General features: G+C 37.2%; 1 protein-coding gene across 2 annotated transcripts in view; it reads left to right on the top strand.

The window, feature by feature from the left end:
- The window catches only part of DNAJC2 (DnaJ heat shock protein family (Hsp40) member C2), a 40393-nt gene that overhangs the window by 9486 nt on the left and 4204 nt on the right, over nt 1-26703 (top strand). For both annotated transcript variants that reach the window (XM_004478983.4, XM_004478984.5), the window contains exons 4-13: nt 1939-2037; nt 3755-3896; nt 5202-5282; nt 12946-13011; nt 13484-13575; nt 13651-13772; nt 14289-14438; nt 24586-24674; nt 24758-24827; nt 26358-26542. In XM_004478983.4, the coding sequence (XP_004479040.1) occupies nt 1939-2037; nt 3755-3896; nt 5202-5282; nt 12946-13011; nt 13484-13575; nt 13651-13772; nt 14289-14438; nt 24586-24674; nt 24758-24827; nt 26358-26542 (1096 nt within the window). The remainder of the gene's footprint in view (nt 1-1938; nt 2038-3754; nt 3897-5201; nt 5283-12945; nt 13012-13483; nt 13576-13650; nt 13773-14288; nt 14439-24585; nt 24675-24757; nt 24828-26357; nt 26543-26703) is intronic.

Here is a 26703-nt window from a genome sequence, read left to right as displayed (position 1 = left end):
TGTGAGGTTAGGATATGCTGTGCAGAATCCATTTTGCTGGCAAGGATGAAAGAGCACTGCTAAGAAACTTCAAGCTTCCACTGGCTGCCCTGGCAGTATTAGTAGTCTCAGCTTCTGCAGTGTGAGCTGAAGTGCTTGTGCTCAACAATATTGTGATTGTCACGCCTCCAAACTGTCCTGTGTGATTATTGGTCCTGGCTGCATAGCCTTAAGTCCTGATAACCTGGCTCTCACAGAGATTCTTGTTCGCTGCCTAAAATAACCTTTAATGGATTTTTTTTCTGCTTAAAGCAAAAAAAAAGAAATAATGTGCCTTACAGAAAATGCCTCATCTCAAGGGTTAGTGGAGAAACTGATAATAAAAATAAGTACACTTAATTATAAGAAAAATCTCGACAATACACACAAAAAACCAGAAATGTGTTTGTCAGTTTCTGATCCCTTCCAATATATGTAGAAATGATTGCATTTAATATGCCCATAAAAAGATTTGTACAAGAATATTTATAGCAGCCTTACTCATGATAGCCAATAACTGGAAAAGACCCAAATGTTCAACAGGAGAATGAATAAACAAATGGCTATTTATTCATACAATGGAATACCACTTAGCAATAAAAAAAGAAACAAATTATTGATACAAGTAAGAACATGGATGAATCTCAAAACAGTATGTTTTGTAAAAGAAGCCAGACACTAAGACTTACTGTATGATTCCATTTACTTGAAGTGCAAGAACATGCAAAACTAATAATGGTAACAGAAATCAGAACATGATTGCCCCAGTTGGTGTGGGGTGGGAGTTGATGGAGAAAAGTTACCAGGAAACTGTGGTTGATGAAATTGGTCTATATTTTCTTTTGGGTGCTAGTTACATGGGTGTATACAGTTGCCAAAACTCATCAAACTGAGTCCTTAAAATATGAGCATTTTATTTCTAGGTAAATTTTATCTGTTTAATAAAATAGATGATTAAACAAACAAAAACAATCACTTGGAAAATTAAATATATTCTTTTGGAGCAGGTGGAAGTAAATATTATGTTAATAGGTTCTTTTTGTGAAAATAATATCACTGCTTATCAAAACTTAAGGGAGGCAGCCAGAACTGTACCATAGGTAATTTATTTGTCTTAAACTATTACAGTACCTTTTTTAAAAAGAGGGGAAAAAATAAAATAGACATTCCATTCAAACTTTTTAAAAAGAATAGCATTCAAGAAAGATGGAAAAATAGAAGAGAGAAAATAATATCCTATAATGAGTTTTATAAAAAGTAAAAAAATAGTGAAATACACAAAGGATGAAATGCAAAAAAAATGAAAACCATTATAGAAGATATTTTCAATTGATATCACTATTATATGCAAGTGAATTTTGTGAAAATTTTGTTAAAAATGGCTCTGAAATTCAGGAAGAAGTTGAAAAAATTATCAAAGAATTACCTCCTAAAAATTAGGCCTAGATGTTTTCTCAAGTGAAATCTTTCAAATATTTAAGGAATTGCAAATTCTCATGTTGAATCTGAACTGTTTTAGAAGAATTCATTTTGTGATGTTAGTGTAATACCAATATGAAAACCTGGCAATGAGAGCTCAAAAAAAGCTGTAGCTTATCTTTGTAAAAACATTTTATTCATAAATGAAATGCAAAGCAATCTCAATTAAAATAATAGCAAGTTCAATTTAACACTACCTTAAAAGAATAATTCTCAAGAATAACTAGGGTTTCTTTCAGGAGTCCAACTTAAATATATTAACATGCTAAATCTATTTATACCTTAGATATTATTAAATCTGTGATTTCACAAGTAAATGGTGAAAGTGCATTAAATGCTATTTATCACCTGTGGTTTTTTTTTTTTTGATAAATAGAATTCTGAAAAGACATATAGGAGTAGTTCTTTATCATTTATTATCTAATCTGGCTCATTTTGTAGATAAAGCAATGGTTTTAAAACATCACCCAGACAAACGGAAAGCAGCTGGTGAACCAATAAAAGAAGGGGATAATGACTATTTTACTTGCATAACTAAAGGTAAGAAAATACTTTATATTCAAGAATTTCTAAGAGTAATTATTATTTATTAGTAACTGGAATTGGTTTCCTTTGTATACTGTATGAAGTTCCTTTTAACTGTATCATAACATTTTAAGTATTTTGTTTGCATCAGGTTATTCTAGTAATCTCCTTAGAGCTTCACTTCTTTCCCCGCCCCCCTCTGGTTTTTTTTTTCCTCTCTCTCCTTCCCCTTCCCCCCTCCATTGTCTGCTCTCTGTCCATTCACTGTGTGTTCTTCTCTGTCCACTTGCATTCTTGTCAGCGGCACCGGGAATCTGTGTCTCTTTTTTGTTGCATCATCTTGCTGTGTCAGCTCTCCATGTGTGCAGCCCCACTCCTGGGCAGGCTTTGCTTTTTTTTGCGTGGGGCAGCTCTCCTTACAGGCCGCATTCCTTGCACATGTGGCTCCCCTACGCGGGGAACACTCCTGCAGGGCATGGCATTCCTTGCGTGCATCAGCACTGTGGGTGGGCCAGCTCACCACATGAGTCAGGAGGCCCTGGGTTTGAACCCTAGACAACCCATGTGGTAAGGGGATGCTCTATCAGTTGAGCCAATTCTGCTTCCCAGAGCTTCACTTTTTATGGAATCTTGTCCGAAAGTTAAATCATGCAAGTGTTATTTTTAATAATGAGAATACTAAGCCAATTTGATTAGGGGTTTGATGCAACCTAATATTTCCTCCATCCTTTTTCTGTTTAAATGCTTTGTGGGATTAAAATGTTCTTCAGGGAAACGGACTTTGGCCCAGTGGTTAGGGCGTCCGTCTACCATATGGGAGATCCGCGGTTCAAACCCCGGGCCTCCTTGACCCGTGTGGAGCTGGCCATGCGCAGTGCTGATGCGCGCAAAGTAGTGCCGTGCCACGCAAGGGTGTCCCCCGCGTGGGGGAGCCCCACGTGCAAGGAGTGTGCCCGTGAGGAAAGCCGCCCAGCGTGAAAAGAAAGTGCAGCCTGCCCAGGAATGGCGCCACCCACACTTCCCGGGCCGCTGATGACAACAAAAGCGGACAAAGAAACAAGACGCAGCAAATAGACACCAAGAACAGACAACCAGGGGAGGGGGGAAGTTAAATAAATAAATAAATCTTTAAAAAACAAATAAATAAATAAATAAAAATAAAATGTTCTTCAGATATTTTACTAGTTTAATTTAAAAAGTTGTTATATCACAGTACACATAATCACATAATCCACAACTGTTTATTGCTATTTATAGTCATATCCTCATTAAGCAAATTAATATAGAAGACCACGATTTCTAAATATTTTAATTAAATTTGATTTTACATTTTGATAACTGGTTTTTAAAAAGTTGTATATGCACCTTTTTACTCTTTATTGGCCCACTGTTATATAGTGTTCAGAAGCCTAAGATCCTTTGATGCTTTATTACCTTGGGATCTAACAGTTAATTTTCTAGCTATTATTTTTCCCCAGTCATCTGCTTTCTTAAGGATGAGTACTTAACTGTTGTTTTATTTGTCTACCAGAAGGCGTACTTTTCCTAGTTGTTAAATCTGATTATATCCAGCAGTGCTGTCCAGTAGGTAACTGTAACTATCTAAATTAAATCCTTCCCGTCCCACAAACACACACAGCTTTTAAATAAGAAAATTAGTAACTATTTTGGGGGGGAGGTATTTGTTTTGTCACAGGAAAGAAATGTATATGTAGGTGTTTTTTTTCCTCAGCTTATGAAATGTTGTCTGATCCCATGAAAAGACGAGCATTTAACAGTGTAGATCCTACTTTTGATAACTCAGTTCCTTCCAAAAGCGAGGCAAAGGACAATTTCTTCGAAGTGTTTTCCCCAGTGTTTGAAAGGAATTCCAGGTGAGTTAAGATGTCACCTTTTGATTATAATGTTCTTGCTTTCTTATAGTCCTTCCAAGTTCTGCTTTTTTTCCCCTCTGATAATAGTTTCGTTTTCCTTAGAAACGTTCCAGTTTCTTCCTCCTCTTCCTTCTCCACAACATTGAGCCCCTTTGGAGAAATTTCTGTTCTCATTTATTTTGCTCTCTAGAGAAGTTCTACCTTTCTGTACTGAGAGTCCTTTAGAACTCATGGCTATTTTTCTTTCCTGTTTTAAATTTCCTTTGGGGGAAGGAACAATAGCTGACTTTATGTAGTGATAGTGCTACTTAGGTGACAATAATTTCCTGTCTTTTTCCCCTTTATTAATGAGTACTGGGCCAAATACTATTACTACTACTACTTTTCAATTGAGAAAAGTGTTCCATTTGGGCATCTGGTTATCATAAGGCTTTTCTAACAGATTTATATTTAAAGTTAAAGCATGTATCATTTCTTCCATTAAAGTCACTTTTTAATACTGTATACCAGTATAATTGTACATGTTTGAACCCATCTGCTCTAGAAAGTTTTCTTAGACAGTACATTATAATTACCTAGAGAGCTTGAAAACATGATGCCTAGATCCCACTCCCAGAAATTCTGATTTAATTGGTTTTGAGTATGAATAGGGTTTTTTAATTCTTGCCAGGGGATTTTGTTGTGCAGCCAAATTTGAGAACTACTTTGATCAGAGGTTTGGTACAGACTAATATTTCTCCATCCTTTTCCCTCACATTTATTTTAGGTAAGTATATTTTTTTGTGGAACAGTTTTGTATAATGGGCAACATGGCTCAGTAGCAGCCTCAGGATCATTTCAGAGTGCTGGATGAAGGACTGAGCCTAGAGAAGTCTGACTTGAAGGTGGGGTGGAAATCTGTTCTCTTTTCTGAGTCTTAACATTTTTTAGAAGACTTGGGCTTACACGTTGCTTCTGTGCTGCCTGTTTAGGAGCCAGCAGAAATTGAGCTTGAAAGAGGGAGCTAGCTCCTGCTTTTCTTTAGCCAGCAAGTCAGCTGCTATAAGCTTGTATTTTATAGTACCAAACATAGCCTGACAGTTAGAACACTGTTCCATTGTTTTCTGCCCACACCCCAGTCAACCTTTGTCCTCTCTTTTATTATACCTGTATTGTTCAGTGCACTACTGCTGACCTTCCAGGTCCATTTTTTAGTTAGATGTTGTAGAGGAGGGACATTTTTCTACATGTTTAGTAAAAAACACAAATTAGTTTGTTGACCTTATATACAAATTTTTTAATTGAATTTTTCTTTTAATATTTCAGGTGGTCAAATAAGAAAAATGTCCCTAAACTTGGTGATATGAAATCATCATTTGAAGATGTAGATGCATTTTATTCCTTCTGGTAAGTGGAAAATCTGTATGATGTTGTCTTTTTCAAAGAGGATAATATTAACATTCGATAACTATTTGATTCACTGTTCATAGGTTAATTGAGGGTGCTGGATTTTGTTAAGTGCCTTTTCTGTGTTAATTGAGATGATCATGAATGGTTTTTTCCCTTCCTTGTGTTAATGTAGTATATTACATTAATTGATTTTCTTAGATTGAACCACCCTTGCATACCTGGAATAAATCCCACTTGACCATTGTGTAGAATTCTTTTTTTTTTCCTTTTAATTTAATTTTCTTTTTCTTTTTTTTAATTATTTTTTTAAAAGATACATAGATCGCATAAAATGTTACATTAAAAATATAAGAGGTTCCCATATATCCCACTCCCTGTACCCCCCACTCCTCCCACATCAACAACTTCTTTGATTAGTGTGGTACATTCGTTGCATTTGATGAATACATTTTGGAACACTGCTGCACAGCATGGATTATAGTTTACAGTGTAGTTTACATTCTCTCCTAGTCCATCCAGTGGGCTGTAGCAGAATATATAATGTCCAGCATCTGTCCCTGCAATATTATTCAGGACAATGCCAAGTCCAAAAAATGCCTCCATATCACACCTCTTTCTCCCTTTCCCTGCCTTCAGCAATTCCCGTGGCCACTGTCTCCACATCAGTGATATAATTTTTTCCATTGCCAGAGCCACAATAATTGTATAGTAGAATACCAGTAAATCCACTGTAATCCATATTTTATTCCTCCATCCTGAGTACCCTGGGATGGCAACCACTTCACCTCTAAATTGAGAGGGTGTTTAGATCCCACATGGCTGATGGATGGGATTCTCCAGCTTGCAGTTACAGACTCTCTCGGTTTCTTGGTGTGGTGGTTGGCCATTCTCACCTCTTGTTAACCTGACCTGGGTAAGCCCAATGAACTGGAGAGTAGTTGTTGCAACTCTGCTGAGGCTCGGTCCAGCTGGCACATGAACAGTCCAGAGATTCAAGTCTCCTGAGCATATACCAACCCCAGTGCCAACCACAGGTTCAGTAAAACTGACAGAAGAGGCATGTATAGAGAAGTCACATCTGAGTCCAAGTCCATTACATTCAGGAGCACAAATTCCAAAGTAAGGTCCACTGATAAGGCACTGAACTCTAGAGCCATCTGCCATAACCATAGGACCTAGGTGTCTGCGTAGCCCTCAAGAGCATCACTTCCTGGGGTTGTATCAAATTCAGCTGTCTCTGAAATCCTACTGAGATGTGCGTAAGCACAACCCCTCTCATGACCTCCTGACTCATTTCGAAGTCTCTTAGCCATATAAACTCATTTGTCTTTACCAATCCCCCTTTTAATTCAAGGTCTTTTTCTAGTTGCATCACCAGCTGGTGCTTAGTAGTAAGCCCTCAGCACCAGGGAGGCTTATCCCTGGAGATCATGTCCCACGCTGGGGGGAAAATAATGATTTATATGCTGAGTTTGGCTTAGGGAGTGGCCACATTTGAGCAACATGGAGGCTCTTGGGAGGTAACTCTTAGGCATCCTGCAGCTCTAGGCCTAGTTGAAATTTCAAGCACACAGGCTTATAAGCATAGTCATCAGTATCAAGGACCCATCATTGGACCTCCTTCTTCACTGGTCTTTGCCTTTGCACTTGAGGGATTGTTGCTGTTCCATTGGGGAATGCAACAGAGCTCCCCAGGATGGGAACTCAGCACTTCCTCAGTTGTTGTGTGAAACTCTACCCACTATGTCAGTACCCAAGGAACATCTGAACATGTCTATATACGCCATATGCATTCCCTGGAGAACTTCCTTCCACCCATGCATGCCCCATCAATGATACCCCATACCAGTGCTCCTTCCCTGCCATAGTTGAATGCCTCTGTGATCCAAAACGTCTTCAAAAATGAAGACTTAGATATTACCAAATTCAATTAATAGGAAAATGAAATAGTAATAATAGGTTTAAGGATTAGAAATAAAATACTTAATAATTTAGAAAAACTAAAATAATTTAAAAATTAGGGTATTATAAAATGAAAAATATCATAAAAAATTTTTTTTGGCATTTTGTCTTTCATCACTGTAATAGGTGTTGCCCTGTATGTACAATGGCAAAGCAGCCTCTTCCATTTCTTCCTCAGTATTTATACGTCCTTTTTTTTTAAAATTATGTCTTCAAAAAAAGTTTTAGGTCACAGTAAAGTCACATATAGAATATAAGAGACTCCCATATACTCACCATCAAACCCTTTTCCCCCTTCCCCAGCAATGATCTTTTTATATATAGATGTTACATTTGCTACAACTGATGTACAGATATGAAACATAGCTATTAACAATGCTTCCATTATGGTTTACATTTTAGACTATACGTTTTTATAATATTTTGGTAAAATTTAACATGGACTGTACCCGCCATTGCACAATCAGCTGAAGACTTCCATTGCCCCCCAGTTACCCCCTCTTCCATCTATTCTATTCCTCTCTCCTCTCCCCCTCGAGGCCCACAGTGACAACCAAGCTTCACTGCTTGGAGGACCAGATTCAGAGATACTTGTAACAGTGCCGAGGGCTTGACACTCTAGTCTGTCCTCCCCCGCGGAGCCACCCATGCTCTCAAGAGACACCCTCCCTCTGAGATCATCAGACCTCCCCAGGATAGGGTTATAACACCATCCCACTCATTGTATGGGTCTCCACCCATTGATACAACACACTGTGAAAGATGAGCACTCACACTCCCCAAGAGTACGCTGTGCCCCAGGTGTACCCTGTCAAACACCTTAAATCAATAACCCTTATTATATTTTCTTTTTTTTTTCAGAGACTTATTTTTATTTATTTCTCTCCCCTTCACCCCCACCCCCTCCACCCTCCACCCCGGTTGTCTGTTCTCTGTGTCCATTTGCTGCGTTGTCCTTTGGTCCACTTCTGTTGTTGTCAGTGGCATGGGAATTTGTGTTTCTCTTTTTTTTTTTTTTAAAGATTTATTTATTTATTTAATTCCCCCCCTCCCCCGGTTGTCTGTTCTCTGTGTCTATTTGCTGCTTCTTGTTGTCTTGTTTCTTTGTCTACTTCTGTTGTCGTCAGTGGCACGGGAAATGTGGGCGGCGCCATTCCTGGGCAGGCTGCACTTTCTTTTGCGCTGGGCAGCTCTCCTTACCGGGCGCACTCCTTGCGCGTGGGGCTCCCCTATGCGGGGGACACCCCCGTGTGACACGCACTCCTTGCGCGCATCAGCACTGCGCATGGGCCACCTCCACACGGGTCAAGGAGGCCCGGGGTTTGAACCGCGGACCTCCCATGTGGTAGACGGACGCCCTAACCACTGGGCCAAGTCGGTTTCCCCTGTGTCTCTTTTTGTTACGTCATCTAGCTGCGTCAGCTCTCCGTGTATGTGGCACCATTCTTGGGCAGGCTGAAATTTCTTTCCAGCTGGGCAGCTCTCCTTACGGGGTGCACTCCTTGCACGTGGGGCTCCCCTACGCGGGGGACACCTCTGCACATCTGTCTGGTAGACAGACGCCCTATCCACTGGGCCAAGTCCACTTCCCCTTTATTATATTTTCTAAAGAATTTTCTCAACATTATAATTTCAGCCATGTACCTGACAATCTCCCGTGTTCACCTGCTCCCTCCCAACCCTAGCCCCTCTCAAGCCTGCAAAGCCCAACCCAGTAGTATCCCTATACCCTGTCTTATCCCTTCACTGCACAACTTCTTCTACTTTATCATAGATTTCACCCATACAGGCATTGGCTCACAACCTTCCTCTCCCCCCGTTTCCTGTAAGCCTGTCTTCCAGTCCAACTCTCTGAGACATCTTGATTTGCTTAAATTCATATCGGAGAGGTTATGTAATATTTGTCCTTCAATGCCTGGTTTGCTTCACTCAACATGAGGTCCTCAAGATTCATCCATGCTATCCCACATGTTAGTACTGTATTCCTTCTTACACCTGAGTAGTATTCCATTGTATGTATATACCACATTTTGCTTATCCATTCATCTGTTGATAGGCATTTGGGTTGGCTCCAACTTTTGGCAATAGTGAATAATGCCACTATGAACACTGGTGTGCATATATCGGTTTGTGTCCTTGTTTTCAGTTCTTCTGGGTATATACCCAGCAGTGGAATTGCTGGGTCATATGGCAAATCTATTGCTAGTTTTTTGAGGAACCACCAAACTGTCCTCCACAATGGCTGGATCCGTCTACATTCCCACTGGCAGTGGATATGGGTTCCCATTTCTCCACATCCTTTCCAACACTTGTAGTCCTCCTTTTTTTTTTTAATAGCCCCCAGTCTGATGGGTGTAAGATGGTACAACTAACATCATATATATTGGTGAAATCCTAAAATTTTTACCTTTAAGATCAGGAACAAGACAAGGATGCCCACTATCACCCCTCCCATTTAACGTTGTGTTAGAAGTACTCACTCAAGCACTGAGGCAAGAAACGGATATAAAAGGCATCCAAATTGGAAAAGAAGTAAAAATTTTCACTATTTGCAGACAACATGATCCCATCCATAGTAAGCCCTGAGAAATCTACAACAAAGCTTCCAGAACTTATAAATGAGTTTAGAAAAGTCACAGGTTATAAGATCAATGTGCAGAAATCAGTAGCATTTCTGTACACCAATAATGAGCAATCTGAGGAGGAAATCAAGAAAAAAATACCATTTACTATAGTAAATAAAATCACTAAAAATAATCTTTAAAATCACTAAAAAAGATTAAAAAATCAAATACCTAGGAATAAATTTAACTAAAAGACTTAAACACAGAAAACTACACAACACTGTTAAAGAAAATCAAAGAAGACTTGAATAAAAGAAAGAATATTCTATTCATGCATAGAAAGACTGAATATCATTAAGATGTCTATTCCACCCAAACTGGTCTACATATTTCACGCAATCCCAATAAAAATCAACACAGCATTATTATTGAACTGGAAAAACTAACTATGAAATTCATTTGGATGGGAAAGAGCCCCAAATAGTCAAAGACATGTTGAAAAAGAAAAATGAAATCAGAGGACTCACACTACCTGAATTTAAAACATACCACAAAGCTATAGTGGTCAAAACTGCATGGTATTGGCACAAGGATAGACATACTGATCAATGGAACTGAATTGAGTTCTGATATAGATCCTCACATATACAATCTGATATTCAACAAGGCCACCAAGCCCACTCAACTGGGAGAGAATGACCTCTTCAGCAAATGGTGCTTAGAGAACTGGATATCCATATGCCAAAGAATGAGAGAGAAATACCATCTCACACCTTATACAAAAATCAACTCAAGATGGATCAGAAATCTAACTATTAGAGCCAAGACCATAAAGACCTTGAAAGACAACATAGGGAAGCATCTACAGGACCTTGTAAGAGGAAATGGCTTCATGACCTTCACACCGAAAGCACGGGCAGTGAAAGAAAAAATAAATGGGACCTCCTCAAAATTAAAGCCTTTTGCACCTTAAAGGAATTTATCAAGAAAGCAAAAAGACAGCCTATCCAATGGGAGAAAATATTTGGTAACCATATATCTGATAGGAGCCTAATATCCAGCATATATAAAGAAATCCTATATTTGGTTATTTGGCATTATTTGTGATGATGTACGAACAGACTACATCTATATTCTATAAAGACAAACTATTTAAAAAATAGGCAAGAGATTTAAACAGACGTTTCTCCAAAGAAGAAATGCAAATGGCTAAAATGCATGTGAAAAGATGCTCAACATCACTAGCTATTAGGAAAATGCAAGTCAAAATACAATGAGATACCATCTTATACCTATTAGACTAGAATTCTTTTAATGTGCTGTTGGATTTGGTTTCCTGGTATTTTGATGAGGATTTTTGTATCTGTATTCATAAGGAATATTGATCTGTGATTTTCTTAAGGTGTCTTTATCTGACTTTGGTATTGAGGTGATGTTGGCCTCACAGAATGAGTTATGGAGTGTTTCTTCCTCTTCAGTTTTCTATAAGAGTTTTAGGACAGAATTGGTGTTAATTCTTCTTGGAGTGTTTAGTAATATTTACCTGTCAAGCATCTGATCCTGAACTTGTGTTTGTTGGGAGGTTTTTTGTTTTGTTTTGTTTTAAATTTTTATTTATCTCTCTCCCCTTTCCCCCACCCTCACTCCCGCCCCAGTTGTCTGTTCTCTGTGTCCATTTGCTGTGTGTTCTTCTTTGTCCTCTTCTATTGTCAGCGGCACAGGAATCTGTGTTGGGAGGTTTTTGATGTATTCAACCTCTTTCCTTTTATTGATCTGTTGAGATTTTCTAATTCTTCCTGAGTCAGTGTAGGGAATTTGTGTGTTTCTAGGAATTTGTTTATTTAATCTGTGTTATCTAATTTGTTGGCATACAGTTATACTTAAAATCCTTTTTATTTCTCTGGGGTCAATAATAATGCCTCCCCTTCATTTATGATTTATTTCCTTCCTTTAGGTTTAGTTTTTCTTTCTCTAGTTCCTCCAGGTGTGGCATGTATTCTCTGATTTGGGATCTTTTTTAATATAGGCATTTAGAGCCATAAATGTCCATCAGCATTGCCTTTGCTGCAACCCGATAAGTTTTGGCATGTTGTGGTTTTATTCTTATTCCTTTCAAGATAATTCCTAATTTCCGATGTGATTTCTTTTTTGACCCATTGTTTAACAGTATATTGTTTAATCTCCACATATTTATGAATTTTCCATTTTTCTTTCTATTACTGAATTCTAGTTTTATTCCATTGTAGTCAGAGAAGATACATTGTATGATTTCAGTTTTTTTCAAATGTGTTGGCACTTGTTTTGTTACTTAATATATTGTCTATCCTGGAGAATGATCTGTGTGTACTAGAGAATAATATGTAATCTGTTGTTGGGTGAAATATTTTGTAGCTATCTTTTAGGTTTCATTGGTGTCCAGTATTTTTCAGTTCTTCTGTGTCCTTACTAATCTTCTGTCTAGATGTTTCATCCATTATTGAAAGTGGTATATTGAAATCTTGTACTAATAATGCAGAGATATCTATTTCTCTCTTCAAATCCATCGACATTTGCATCATATATTTTTGGGCACTAGTGTTCAGTGCATATGTAGTTTTAAGTGTTAGGCTATCTTGTTAAATTTACCCCTTTATCAGCATATAGTGTCCTTTGTCACTCATACCACTTTTTGAATTAAAGCCTGTTTTATCTGCTATTAGTATAGCCACCCCCAGCTCTCCTTTGGTTGCTCTTCGCATGAAATTTTTCCCCTCCTTTCATTTTCAGCCTGTTGTGTCTGAATTTAGTGTGACTCTCTTGTAAACAGCATATATTTGGGTCTCTAACTTAATTTTTATTTTATTTTTTTAATTTTTGAGGTACCAGGGCCCGGGATTGAACCCAGGACCTCATTAAGTGGGAAGCCAGCACTCAACCACTGAGCCACATTGGCTCCTCTGAGTTGGGTTTTTTTGTTTGTTTGTTTACTTGTTGTTTGTCTTTGTTTTCAGGAGGCACTGGGAACAAAACCAGGACCCCTCATGTGGGAAGCAGCCACTCAACCACTTAAACCATATCCACTCCCCTCTAACTTAATTTTTAAAAGAATTTTTTTTAAAAATTTGATTTGGCTTTATTTTATTTCTCTATATTAGGTATAATTTTGATTCTTGGAGAGAATTCTCTTATTTAGATGAAGAAGAAAAAGAAAAAGCAGAATGGTGAGTATGCAAGTAATTGGTAAAGTTGTTTTGTAATTTCTTTGGTTATTTGGCATTATTTGTGATGATGTAAGAATAGATTGCATCTATATTCTTTCATATTTTGTCTTTATCCCTTTTAATAAAGTATTTGGTATTTTTAAATCCCTCTCACTTGCTAAGGGAGCTGAGTTAAGACATTGCCATAGAATGTAATTGTCATTATAGCTCAATTGAGCAAATTATTCCTTTCTTTTTAGTTGCCTAACAAGTTCTATTTTAGTTTTCCTTGTGTGTGTATGGGAGTTCTTTTGACGTGAATGACCAAAAATATTAACCAAAATAATACACAATAGAATCACCTTTTAAGTAGTGGTAGTAGTGACATATCATTTTTACCTTCTAAGACATTGAAAGTATAAATTTATAAAATTTTACGTTTTCCAGTGATAGTATCTATTAGCAATAGTTTCCAATATTTTCTGTTTTATAGTCGTGATGAGAGGAGATGGATTGAAAAGCAAAATAGAGCAACAAGGGCACAAAGGAAAAAGGAAGAAATGAACAGAATAAGAACATTAGTTGGTAAGTATAACTGATTTTTTTTAAGTTCTTTAATTGTATGTTAAAAATTCAAAAGATTACCCTTTTTTCTGGTAGATAATGCATATAGCTGTGATCCAAGGATAAAAAAATTCAAGGAAGAAGAAAAAGCAAAGAAAGAAGCAGAGAAGAAAGCAAAAGCAGAAGCAAAACGGAAGGAACAAGAAGCTAAAGAAAAAGTAAGGTGACATTTGTTAAAGTTGGACTTTATTCCTTCATAAAATCTTTGATCTTCAGACCTGTTAAAAAGTTATAATCAAGGAACAGAGGAGCAGGTGTGGCTTAGTGGTTGAGCACCTACCTCATGTATATGAGGTCCCAGGTTTAATCTCCAGGACCTCCTTAAAGAAAAGGAACAGAGAATTGGGTGCTACTCTCAATGAAGATGAGTGAAAAGTTGGTACAATTGATGGCAAGGGGGATCTTCCTTAGAAGCAAATTCTTACAGAGCAAATTCATGATGTTCCTATAAAATCCTTTACTACTACACTATTTTGAATGTCTTATATTTTCTAATAAATGTTTGTAGAACTTTCCCAGTTGACTTTCCCAAACCAGCCTTCAGTCTTCAATAAATTGAAATGTGTCACCTTTTTTCTAATTTGTTCATTATTGAATTTTTAAAATACAATGTTAGAGCATTTTGAAATTCTAGGTGGTTTTTTTTTTTTTAATGATTTTATTCCCTATTAAAGCAAAGACAAGCTGAATTAGAAGCTGCTCGGTTAGCTAAGGAGAAAGAAGAGGAGGAAATTAGACAGCAAGCATTGTTGGCAAAGAAGGAAAAAGATATCCAGAAAAAAGCCATTAAAAAGGAAAGGCAAAAACTTCGAAATTCCTGCAAGGTAAGTCAGACTGATTGAACAAAAATTTGGCAACAAGTAAATCGGGTTGCTGATTAAGCTTAAAAATATTTTCTTTCTTATACTATGCAAATATAATTAAATAATTGTACTTATTTTTAACTTTCATGTGTGCATATTTTAGTATACAACTCATATTTTTTTTTCCTTTATTTTTTTTTTTTTTTATGAGAGACGTGGTAGGTTTACAGAAAATAGAGTTCCCATATACTCACCCTCATCATTTACGCTTTGCATTAGTCTGGCACTTTTGTTACAAATGATGAAGGAATATTATTAAAATTGTACTATTAATTGTAGTCCATGGTTTACATTAGGGGTCACTATGGTGGTTTTTTGTTTTTAAAATTTTTATTCTAGTAACATATCACCTAAAATTTTCTCTTTTAACCACATTAAGGTATGTAATTCAGTGGTAATTAGTCACAATGTTGTGCTACCACCACAATCATACCATTATCAAACCTAAAAACCGTTCAGTACCCTCATACCTGGTCCATATTCAGATTTTCTTACCTCAACAACATGGTTCTTTGTTTTGTTTTTTATTTCATTTTTTCTCAACAGTGTTGTTTTTTTTTTTAATGATATAAGTCTCAACAATGTTTTAATAGTTGGTTTATTCAAATAAAGATCCAAACAGGTCAGTACAGAGGCTTCAGTTACTCCCTGATTATGTCTCTTAAGAATCTCTTGTTCTGTAACAGGCCCTAACCATCACCACATTCCCCTGTCCCCACTGCCAATGATTAGTTGGAGCAACCAGTTGTTTCTTCTTTCTTTTTTGGACTCACCCACATACTGATTTTAGCTGATTACTTTATAATGGTAGAAAGTTAATCTTTATTTCAGTAAAAAAATTTCTTTTAGAAGTTAAACTTGGATTTTTCATAAGAATATAAAAGCTTTCATTTTTATCAAGCCCAAAGGATATAATTTAGGTCAGTACTGGTAGTTTGCATTCAAGTACAGTTTTCACTAAACAATGTTGATTCAAAAAAAAAACCCCAAAATTTTAAAATATTGTTAGGGAGCAGTATTATTCCTTTTTAAAACAGCACTGAATGAGTAAACTAATGAAATTTTGAGCTATAATAGGGTCTGCCAGACAGAAAGAATTTACTGTACCATTATAATTAAATTAGGCAAGTATGTAAGTGCTGACTAGGTATAGGAAAATTATATTATCTTTCATGTGACTATCCAGAAGGTCTTAAACATTAGCCTAAATATTCTAATATATGCCATCTGAATCTTTAGTTAATAATTTATTGAAATTAACCTGCCCTATCAGACTTTTAAAGAGATTTAATAAAAATACAAGCATGTACACTTTGGATGGATTTATGCTTTATTAATATGTATCAATTTATTATTTTATTTTAAACTTTATTTTTAAAAAACAGACCACATTTGGCCCTGAAGGATATTACTTGCTGACCCTTGTTCTACGCAATTTTTTAAGAGATTCCCCAAAGGATTTGAGCCCCTGATGCCCACATTACCAACCTACACACCCCTTTTTGTTTTGCTTTTCTTCCTTCTCTCTCTCACTTATCCCACTTCTCCATTCCTATCCCCTGGAATCACCTGCCAAATAAACGACCTGCCATCACATTCTTATCTTGGGCACTATGAACACTTGACATGTAGCAGGCACAGACACCCAAGTCTATTGACCAAAGTGATGGAAGAAGCATAAAGGAAAGAATAAAATATGATTGATTTGTGAATTGGCTCTGCTAAGAGCTGGTCTACACACACCCTCAGCGGCAATTTAGTGAACAGTGATGGGGGCGGGGGTCAGCCATATATAAAAAAGTGGTTTTTCCAATCACTTTTTCAGTCCAATAAATAAATAAAGCATATGTTTTAGGCTTTTGGTAAGCAAAAGGAAAATCTAAATGGAAAAAAAAGATGAAATATTTTCTTCAGATTTCACATGGGTAGAAAATGTTTTCAGAAGGATGTAGTATATAAAATTGGTAAAGAGTGTGGGCTTAGGACAAGTTGCTTTCAAGTTATTCTCCATCTATCGCTTACTAGCTGTGGGACCCTCATGAAGTTATCTCAGCTCCTTTATGACTCAATTTTCTTACCTATAAAATGACTAAAATAATTACCTGACTTATGAAGATTAAATTCATGAAATACCTGCTGAACATTTGCTGTGTACCAAGCAGTTTTAACTGATTTGAATAAAATGATGACACAGGCCTTCTTTTCATGCAATCCACTAGTTAATGCTGGAGATAGACTAGTAAACAGGCGATTCAGATACTTCCAAGATAAAGGCACCAACAAGGCAGGCAGAGGAGGATTTCTGAATGTTGTAGGTCTTACCTAGTCTGGTAAGTAAGGATTAGAAATGAGAGATATCATGAGCATTGTGATATGCTCCCCCTTCCTGTGAACTGGAATGTTGTATTATATACCATATCTTGAGCATTCTTGGCAGATGGTTAGCTCTCTGTTTATCAGTGGCAACTATTTACTGGTTGAAAATGGGAAGCAATAATATTCATCTGACCAATTTTCTCTTAAAGCTGTTTCCATGATGATGATGATAAGACTCAACTTTTTATTTCAGTTATTCCTAATAACAAATTTGAAGAAATAAAAATATTTGAAATATTAAAAAAAAAAAAACACAAAAAACAGAGAAATGAGGTTTAGTGAACCAGAGGCAGCTCAAGAGAGGTAAGCAGGAGCTAGGTCTCAAAAGACATTATGTCTTGTTGAAGAGTTTAAACCTGATCCTGAGTTGTTTGGGGTCAGGAAGCTGAGAAGTGGCAGAGACCAGTTAGAACTCTTGCTATAATGCAGGCGAGAAAAGATTTTGGCCTGAACTAAGATACGGATGTTGGGACTGGAAGTAGGTAGATGAAATAAAGAGTTATTGAGAAGGTAGAATAGGCTCTTGCCTGTCGGGTATTGTATGTTGGAGATAATAGAGGAGGAATGAGGGTTTAAATATATGTTGGTTTCTTGCATGGAATCGAGGTAAAGAATGCCATTATCTCCTGTTGCTTAACACACTATATTATAATTTATCATTTTAAATTTCTAGTGGAGTTTACAGTTTAGCACACACTGGAAAGAACAGGCAGCCTAACAAAGGATTTTAATTTGAATGATTGTACAGACTTTAATTTGAATGACTGTACAGACAAGGCATCATTCTGACATATAACAGCCAAAGGTCTTTCACACCATCTTCTTTTTTCTGTTTTGCTTCCCTGCCTTTTTGGCAATGCCTTTTATTTCTAGCTGGTCAGGTGAAACTTGACAAGTAGCCTAGGTTGTTGTTGATCATTTAAGCTCAGCTCAAGAACCTCTGAAAAGTTTATGCTTAGAAATTGTTTATGGATGTATTCTTTTTTTTTAATACACTTATTAAGATATATTCACATACTATACAGTCCATCCAAAGTGTACCATCAAGTGGCTTTTAGTATAGTCAGTGTTGTGCATTCATCATCACAAATTTTTAGAACAATTTCAACACTCCAAAAAGAACAACTCCGTACACCTTAGCAGTCACCTCTCAATTCCTCTATCCTTCCCCAGCCCTATAAAACCACTAATCTAATTCCATCTTTATAAATTGATTTATATTTACATTTTATATAAATGGAGTCACACAATAGGTAGTACTTTGTGTCTGGTTTCTTACTTAGCATAATGTTTTGTTTTGTTTAGTTGGGTTGATTGTCTTTTTTATTGTTGAGTTATAGCATCTCTTTATATATCGTGGATTTTAAACCCTTAACAGACATGTGATTGCAAAATATTTTCTCCCATTGAGTCAGCTGCCTCTTCACCCTTTTGACAAAGTTGTTTGAGGTGCAAAAGTGTTTAATTTTGAGGATGTCCCATTTATCTATTTTTTCCTTTGTTGGTCGTGCTGTCAGTGCAGGGTCCAAGAAACCATCACCTACCACAAGATCTTGATGATGTTTCCCTACATCTTCTTCTAGTAGTTTTGTGGTCCTGGCTTTTATATTTAGGCCTTTGATCCATTTTCAGTTTATTCTTGTATAGGGAGTGAGATAGGGATGCTTGTTCATTCTGTTGATTATGGAAATAGCCATTTCTCCTAGCACCATTTGTTGAAGAGATTATTTTATCCCAGTAACATAGACTTGGTAAGTTTATCAAAAAGCAGTTGGCTATAGAAGTAAGGGTTTTTTTCTGGACTCTAAATTCTGTTCCACTGATTGATGTGTCTATCTTTATGCCAGTACCATGCAGTTCTGACCACTGTAGCTTTGTACTATGTTTCAGGGTCAGCCAGTGCAAGTCCTCCCAATTCATTCTTCTTTTTTAGGGTGTTTATGGCTATTTGGTACCCTTTCCCTTCTAATTGAATTTAGTAACTGCTTTTTCTATTTCTGTAAAGTAGACTGTTGGAATTTTGATTGTTATTGCATTGAATCTATAAATCATTTGGGTAGGGTTAACATCACAATATTTAGTCTTCCAATTCATGAACACAGAATGTCTTTCCATTTGTTTATGTTGTTTGATTTGTTTTAGTATTATTTTATAGTTTTCTGCATGTAGGTCCTGTACTTCTTTGGTTAAATTGATCCTAGGTATTTGAGTATTTTTGTTGCTATTGTAATGGAATTTTTTTCCCATTTCCTACTCAGATTGTTCAGTACTAGTGTACAGAAATATCACTGATTTTTGCATGTTGATCTTCTATCCTGCCACTTTGCTAAACTAATTTTATTAGCTCAAGTAGCTTTGTTGTAGGCATTTCACAGTTTTCTAAATATAGGATCATGTCATCTGTGAATAGTGAGAGTTATACTTCTTTTCCTATCTGAATGCCTTTTATTTATTTTTTTCTTGTGTAATTAATTACTCTAGCTAGAACTTGTAGCACAACATTGAATAACAGTAGTAACAGTAGGCATCCTTGTCTTGTTCCCAATCTTCAAGGGAAAACTTTTAACCTTTCCTCATTGAGTACAATGTTGGCTGTGGGTTTTTCATATATGTCCTTTATCATATTGAGGAATTTTCCTTGTATTCCTATCTTTGAAAGTGTTTTTATCATGAAAGGATCCTGGATTTTGTCAAATGTGTTTTCTGCATTCATCGAAATGATCATGAGTTTTTTCCTTCAATTTGTTAATGCGGTATATTACGTTAATTGATCTTCTTATGTTGAGACATCCTTGCATACCAGGAATAAATCCCATTTCAATCATGGGGTATAATTCTTTAGATAGGCTGTTGGACTGTATTTGCAAGTATTTGTTGAGAATTTTTGCATCTATATTCATTAGACAGATTGGTCTGTAATTTTCTTTCTTGAAGTATCCTCATCTAGCTTTGGTATTAGGGTGATTTTGATTTCATAAAATGTGTTGGGTAATTTTCCCTCCTCTTCAGTTTTTTGGAAGAGTTTAAACAGAATTGGTGTTAATGCCTTTTGAAATGCTTGGTAGAATTCACCTGTGAAACCATCTGGTTCTGGACTTTTCTCTGTTGGAAGATTTTTGATGACTGATTTCAATCTCTTTAAACGTGATTGGTTTGTTGGGTTCTTGTGTTTCTTGTAGAGTCAGTATAGGTTGTGCATTTCTAAGAATTTATCCATTTCTTCTAGGTTGTCTTGTTTGTTGGCATATCATGTCTCATAATATATTTTATGATCCTTTTTATTGCTGTGGGAATCATTCGTAACGTCCCCCTTTCATTTCTGATTTTTTCCCTTTTTTAATTTTTAAAAAAAATTTTTATATTGTCTTTTTAAAGATAAATTTATCACACAAAATGTTACATTAAAAAACATAACAGGTTCCCATATACCCCACTCCCTGCCACACCCCGCTCCTCCCACATCAACATCCCCTTTCATTTCTGATTTTATATGTATCTTCTTTCTTTGTTTCTTTGTTAGTCTAGCTAAAGTTTTGTCAATTTTATTGATCTTCTTAAAGAACCAGCTTTTGGTTTTCTTGATTTTCTCTATTGTTTTTTGTTGTTGTTGTTCTCAATTTCTTTTCTTTAATCTTAATTATTTATTTTCTTCTACTTGTTTTGGGATTGGTTTGCTGTTCTTTTTCTAGTTTTTCCAGTTGTTCAGTTAAAGCTTTCATTTAGCTCTTCTCTTAATATAGGCATTTAGGGCTATGAATTTCCCTCTCAGCAGTGCTTTCACTGTACCCATAAATTTTGTTTGTTTTTAAAGCAAATTTTCTTTTTTAATTGTCTTCTTTTTTTAAGATACATAGATCACACCCATAAGTTTTGATAAGTTGTGTTCTTATTCTCATTCATCTCAGTTAAATTTTCTAATTTCACTTAAAACATCTTCTTTGACCCGTTGATCATTTAGGTGTGTTGTTCAGCCTCCACACATTTGCTTTTTTACCTATTTTCCATCTGTTATCAATTTTCAGTTTCATTGCATTATGACCTGCCTTGTGACCCAACATGTGGTCTGTCCTAGAGTAAGATCCATGAACACTTGATGCACTCTTCTGTGTATGTCTCTTAGGTCTAGCTCATTTCTTGTACTGTTCAAGTTGACTGTTTCCTTGTTGGTCTTCTGTCTAGGTAGTCTATCTATTGATGTAAGTGGTGTCTTGAAGTCTACAGCTATTATGGTAGAGATGTTTATTTCTCCCTTAAGTTTGGTCAGAGTTGACATCATTTATTTTGGGGCACCTGGTTAGGCACATAGACATTTATGACAGTTATTTCTTCTTGGTAGACAGTCCCTTTCATTAATATATAATGGCCTTCTCTATCTCTTGTAACTTTTTGGCATTTACAGTCTTTAGTATAGCTAACCCTTCTTTTTTGGTTACTGTTTGCATGGAATATCTTTTTCCGACCTTTCACTTTCAGCTGGTTTGTATCACTGGGTCTAAAGTGTCTTTCATAGGCAGCATATGAATGGCTTATGTTTTTTTATCCACTCTGTCATTGGGGAGTGTAATTATTAACATTAAATGATATTATTGTAAATGCATTTTTTACTTGCACTATTTTATTCTTTGGTTTTCATATGTCATCTTATTTTCATCTGTCCTTTCATCTCTTTTGGATATCCTTTTTGCTATTGCCTTCCACACTTTCCTCTAAGCCTCTCTCTCCTGTCTTTTATTTTCAGGCTGTAAGGCTCCCTTTAATGCTCCCTACAAAGACAGATTCTGTTTTACAACTCTCTTAGTTTGTGTTTATTTGTGAATATTTTATACTTACCTTCATTTTGAAGGACAGTTTTTCTGGGTGAAGAATTCTTGAGGGAAGTGAATATGGCTCAAGCAATTGGGCTCCTGTCTACCATACAGGAGTCCAGGGTTCAGTGCCCAGGGCCTCCTGATGAATTGCCTCTCCCACTCCAAAAGGTTTCAGGATCGGTTCCAGGAGCCGCCTAATGAGAATACAAGCAGACGCAGAAGAACACACAGTGAATGGGCACAGAGAGCAGATAATGGAAGGAGGAGGAGAAATATAAATAAATAAATCTTTTTTTTTTTTTAAAGAATTCTTGGCTGGCAGTTCTTCTCTTTCAGTATCTTAATTATATTGTAACACTCTTCTCCATGGATTCTGATGAAGAATCCACACTAAGTCTTACTGGGTGTCCCATTGTATGTTACGGCTTACTTCTCTCTTGCTGCTCTGAATATTTTCTTATCATTGATGTTTGACATTCTGAGTAGTATGTGTCTTGGAGTAGGTCTGTTCGGATTCATTCTAATTCGAGTACACTGTGCTTCTTGGACATGTAAGTTCATTTCTTTCATGATCGTTGGGAAATTTTCAGCCATTATTTCCTCAAATACTCTTTCTGCTCCTTTTACCTTCTCTTCTGCTGGAATTCCCATGACACGTTTATTATTGCGCTTGTTACCATTCAACTCCCTGAACCCCTGCTCAAATTTTTCCATTCTTTTATCTTTCTGGTGTTCTCTCTCTTCAATTTCAGATATTATATCTTCTGCATCACTTATTCTTTCTCCTATCATTTTGAGCCTGCTGTTGTATGCCTCTAGCGTTTTGGGGTGTTTTTGTTTGTTTTCTGTGTTTCAGGTTTTTTGTTTGTTTTTTTTTTTTTTTTTTGATTGATCGAGGATTGAACCCAGGACTTCAAATGTGGAAAGCTGTTACTCAACCTTGAGCCACATCAACTCCCCTGAATTGTTTTTTGTTTTGCTTGGGGGTTTTTAGTTTTGTTTTTTGTTTTCTTTAGGAGGCACCAAAAACTTAACCCAGTACCTCCCATGTGGGAAGCAGGCACTACATTGCTCAAGCCACATCCACTCCCTCTAATGTGTTTTTTTGTTGTTGTTGTTTTTGGTTTGTTTTTTTTTTATTTTATTCATTTTGTAAAAACATTACATTCAAAAAATATGAGGTCCCATTCAACCCCACCACCCCCACCCCACCACTCCCCCCCCATCTAATGTGTTTTTATCTTTGTCTTTCATTCCCTTAAGCTGTTGTTTTTCTATTCTGGTTTTCAAATCTTCTTTGTGCTCATCCAGCATCATCTTAATGTCCTTTTTCTCTTTAGCCATACTGTCTTTCAACTCGGGAATTTGATTTTGGAGATTTATATGAACCTTGTTGATTAGTTGTCTCAAATCCTATGTCTCATCTGGGGCTTTTTTTTTTTTTTCTTTTTCTTTTTCTTTTTGTCATCCCCTCTGGGATTCACTGGGATTAAATCCTGGGGACCTCTGATGTGGAGAAAGGTTCTCTGTAAGTTGCGCCACCTCATTTTCTGGTCTCTGCTGTGCTTGACTCTCCCCTTCATCTCTTTTTGTTGCATCATCATCTTGCTGCATGACTCACTTGCACAGGCACTGGCTCACCGTGAGGGCTCTCAGCTCACCACATGGGCACTGACTTGCCATGCAAGCATACTTTATCTTCTTTTTCACCAGGAGGCCCTAGGGATCAGATCCAGGGCCTTCCATATGGTAGGCAGAGGCCCTATCACCTGAGCCACATCTGCTTCCCTCATCTGGGGCTTTGATATATTCCTCTGCTTGTGCCGTTTCTTCCATGTTCTTAGTATGGGTTGTAATTTTTTGTTTCTGTCTAGGCATCAGATTGTGATGGTGAGTTTACCCTGATGCTCAGTTTCTCTTGCGTAGTGATTTAGTAGCAGGAGGCCGTGTGTTACTGCTGTTGTTTGGATTTTTGGTTCAATCTGTTCTAGGTCTTTAGGATTATCCCTTTTAGTTGCTTAAATCTGAGCCTTGGACCCAATTACAGGTTGCAGACTCAATTCCATTGCCCTTGGGATGGGAGGAGGTAGAGGCCTGAAAAAGCCCCTCTCATTTACTTTTAGCTTCTTCACATGCACTTCCTTGGTTCACCAACAGATGGCACTCTCTGGCAGCCCTCTCAGTTCAAGGCCTGGTGGGAATCTTTTCCCTGCAACACTGACAGCAACAATGTGACAGAGTATCTGCCTTGAGGCTTTTCAGAGCATTGCAAATCAAACTTTCTTGGAGGCTGTTCTCCACCCTTTTGCTGGCAGCTGCTTTCCTTTTCCCAGGAAGGAAATAATTTCACTCTTCCCCACATCTTCAACAACCAGTTCTGGTCAGTAGGGAGGGTGATCGAGAGGATCAGGTATCTTTAGTCCCCTGCCAGTTCCTGGGGCAGACAGTGGCACAGCCCCACCTGTCCTGAAAGTGCTCTTGGGATACAGCATAACAAATTTGTTGGCCAAAGGTCGAATCAGCATTAGGCTGAATCCCTCTCTCTCCCCTTTCTTGGGGAGGTAGATCCCTGCAGCCCTCTCTGTCCATAGCCACCGGCCTCAATTCAAAGCTATCTGGGGTGAGAAAGGCATCTGCAGCTGCTGCTGCAGCTTCTACTCAGTCTTTCCAAACAAGATTCTTTTCCTGTGCCCTTCTTCTCTGGATGGTGTCCAGTATTACCCTGATGTCCTAAACCCTAGAACATTTTTTCTAGACTGTTTCTGCCTATCCTGTTTTTGTTTGGGTTTTTTTTTTGGGGGGGGGAGGGGGAGGCGGAGGGGAGAGTAGTGAGTCTTGTGTCTCTGTAATCTGCCACCTTCCTACAAGTCCTGGATGTATTCTTGAGTGTCAGTAGATGAAAATGTCTGTGTTTGTGCTTCTAGACTTGGAATCACTTTTCTGACAATGAGGTGGAACGGGTAAAAATGATGGAAGAAGTGGAAAAACTTTGTGATCGGCTTGAACTAGCAAGGTATACCTATGAAATTGCTTAATGAAATCTGGTGTTGTGCTTAGGGTTCCATCTATTTGTTCTATCCATTTGTTTTTCTTTAGCTTACAGTGCCTCAATGAAACACTCACATCATCTACAAAAGAAGTAGGAAAGGCTGCTCTGGAAAAACAGGTAATAGAAGAAAACATCCCTTTCTAGCATTAATTTTGTTTATATCATCGCTTCTCCCTCATTCTTACCCCAACTGATATATAAGCTACTAAGGGCAAAGTCTTATTCCTCTTTGTGTCCCATCCCTCCCACCATTCTTTGCTTTATGATAAGTTTTACTGTTGAATTAAGTTGGATTTAGTGTGTTTGACCATGTAATTACACATTACCATGTGTAGTGTTTATGATATCTACCATATTATATGTAGCTTCTATAAAATTGTTAGAAAAAATTATTCCTTGAGCACTTTTCATAGGATAAAACATTTAGAAACTAAAGAGATCTTTGTTCTTTCTAGTCTATACCTTTTATTTTACAGATGAGGAAATAGGCCCAGAATTCAATTCAGTTCAATAGTTTCTAGTACCTACTATATGTCTGGCAATTGCCTAGGTGCTTTTGGAGAAATCCTTAATGCTGTTCCTGTCATGCTGAAGATAAAAGGCTTTAAGGACCAAGAGATGGAAGCCCATAGTAAATGTTGTAGGTTATACAGAGAAGTGCCAGCTCCAGTCCAAGTGGTTAGGAAAAGCTCAGTGAAGGGTTTGCTCTGGCCTTTAAAGGATATAGTATTAAAATGAAGGAAATGGGAGGGCATTCCAAGTCAGGGAAACAGCATGAGCTGTTAAAATAGAGGTAAAAATAGATTGTTACAGGGAAAACTCGTGGGAGAAGAGATTGCTTAGGAAAAGTAGAGCTAAATTAAAGGGAATTTTTAATACCATGTTGACCAGTTTCTACTCTACATCTTCTGAGTAGCAGAGGATCAACATTGTACTATTACTCCGGCATTTTTGAGGTTACGTTAGTCAGGTTATGGTTAGTTGTGAGAATCACACTATAAGGACCTGGACTTGAAATGGCAAGGGGAACTTTTTTAAAAAAACTTTCCAAAGTCAGAATCATTGAGACTTGGTGATTGATTGTATCTAAGGAACTGTAGGGCAGAAATGAGTCAAAGATGACTCCAATGGGCAACTGACAAAAGCAACAAGGTCATGGAAAGGTTTCTTTTTTTAATAGATGTCATCTGTGCATATCTGAAGGTAGATTGGAAAGGACAATGTAAAGAGCAAAACTTAAAAAATAAAACATAGGCCACTTTGCTATTACTTTACCTTTCCTGCAAGGAAGAAATGAGATTATCTGCTGAATGGTGGATATGAGAGGTTTGAAATGACCTAGTGGCTCAATCAGCCAGTGACAGTAGGCTTGCCAGTCAGCATCCAAGGCATATAGAAGTTCCATGACACGAATGCAGGGCAGATCAGGCCCTGAGTGGTTCTTGGTTTCTCAGGCAGAGTTATGCAGCCTGGAAACCAGAAAGATGAAAAGCTAGAGTGAAAGGCCGATGCTGGTTTTGGTCTGGGAGGAGTCTAGGGTCAGACGATAATACTGAGAATAGAGCACCACAGAGCACACCAGCCATTAAGGGAGTATAGAGGAGCAAGATGCTTTAAGTCCCTGACTTACCTATGATATTTGTGTAGATAGAAGAAATAAATGAGCAAATTAGAAAAGAGAAAGAGGAAGCTGAGGCTCGTATGCGACAAGCATCTAGGAATGCAGAAAAATCAATTGGTGGAGGTGGAAATGGTAGTAAAAATTGGTCCGAAGATGATCTGCAATTACTAATTAAAGCTGTGAACCTCTTCCCTGCTGGAACAAATTCAAGGTACTGGTTTAAATTTCTCTTCAACACATATTGGAGACCGAGGATAGTGTAGATGAGTACCTACACAGCAGCACTGATTACAGCTAATACTTCCAAAGATATGCTTGAGTCTAGACAGACTACCTTCCATTGAATTCTGAGCCACAGTGGAGAGTGTGAAA

This window comes from Dasypus novemcinctus, chromosome 5 (assembly GCF_030445035.2).
Source record: "Dasypus novemcinctus isolate mDasNov1 chromosome 5, mDasNov1.1.hap2, whole genome shotgun sequence".
NCBI classification, from domain to species: domain Eukaryota; kingdom Metazoa; phylum Chordata; class Mammalia; order Cingulata; family Dasypodidae; genus Dasypus; species Dasypus novemcinctus.
Note: the sequence above shows the minus strand (reverse complement) of the source record. Positions and strands in the feature narration are given on the sequence as shown.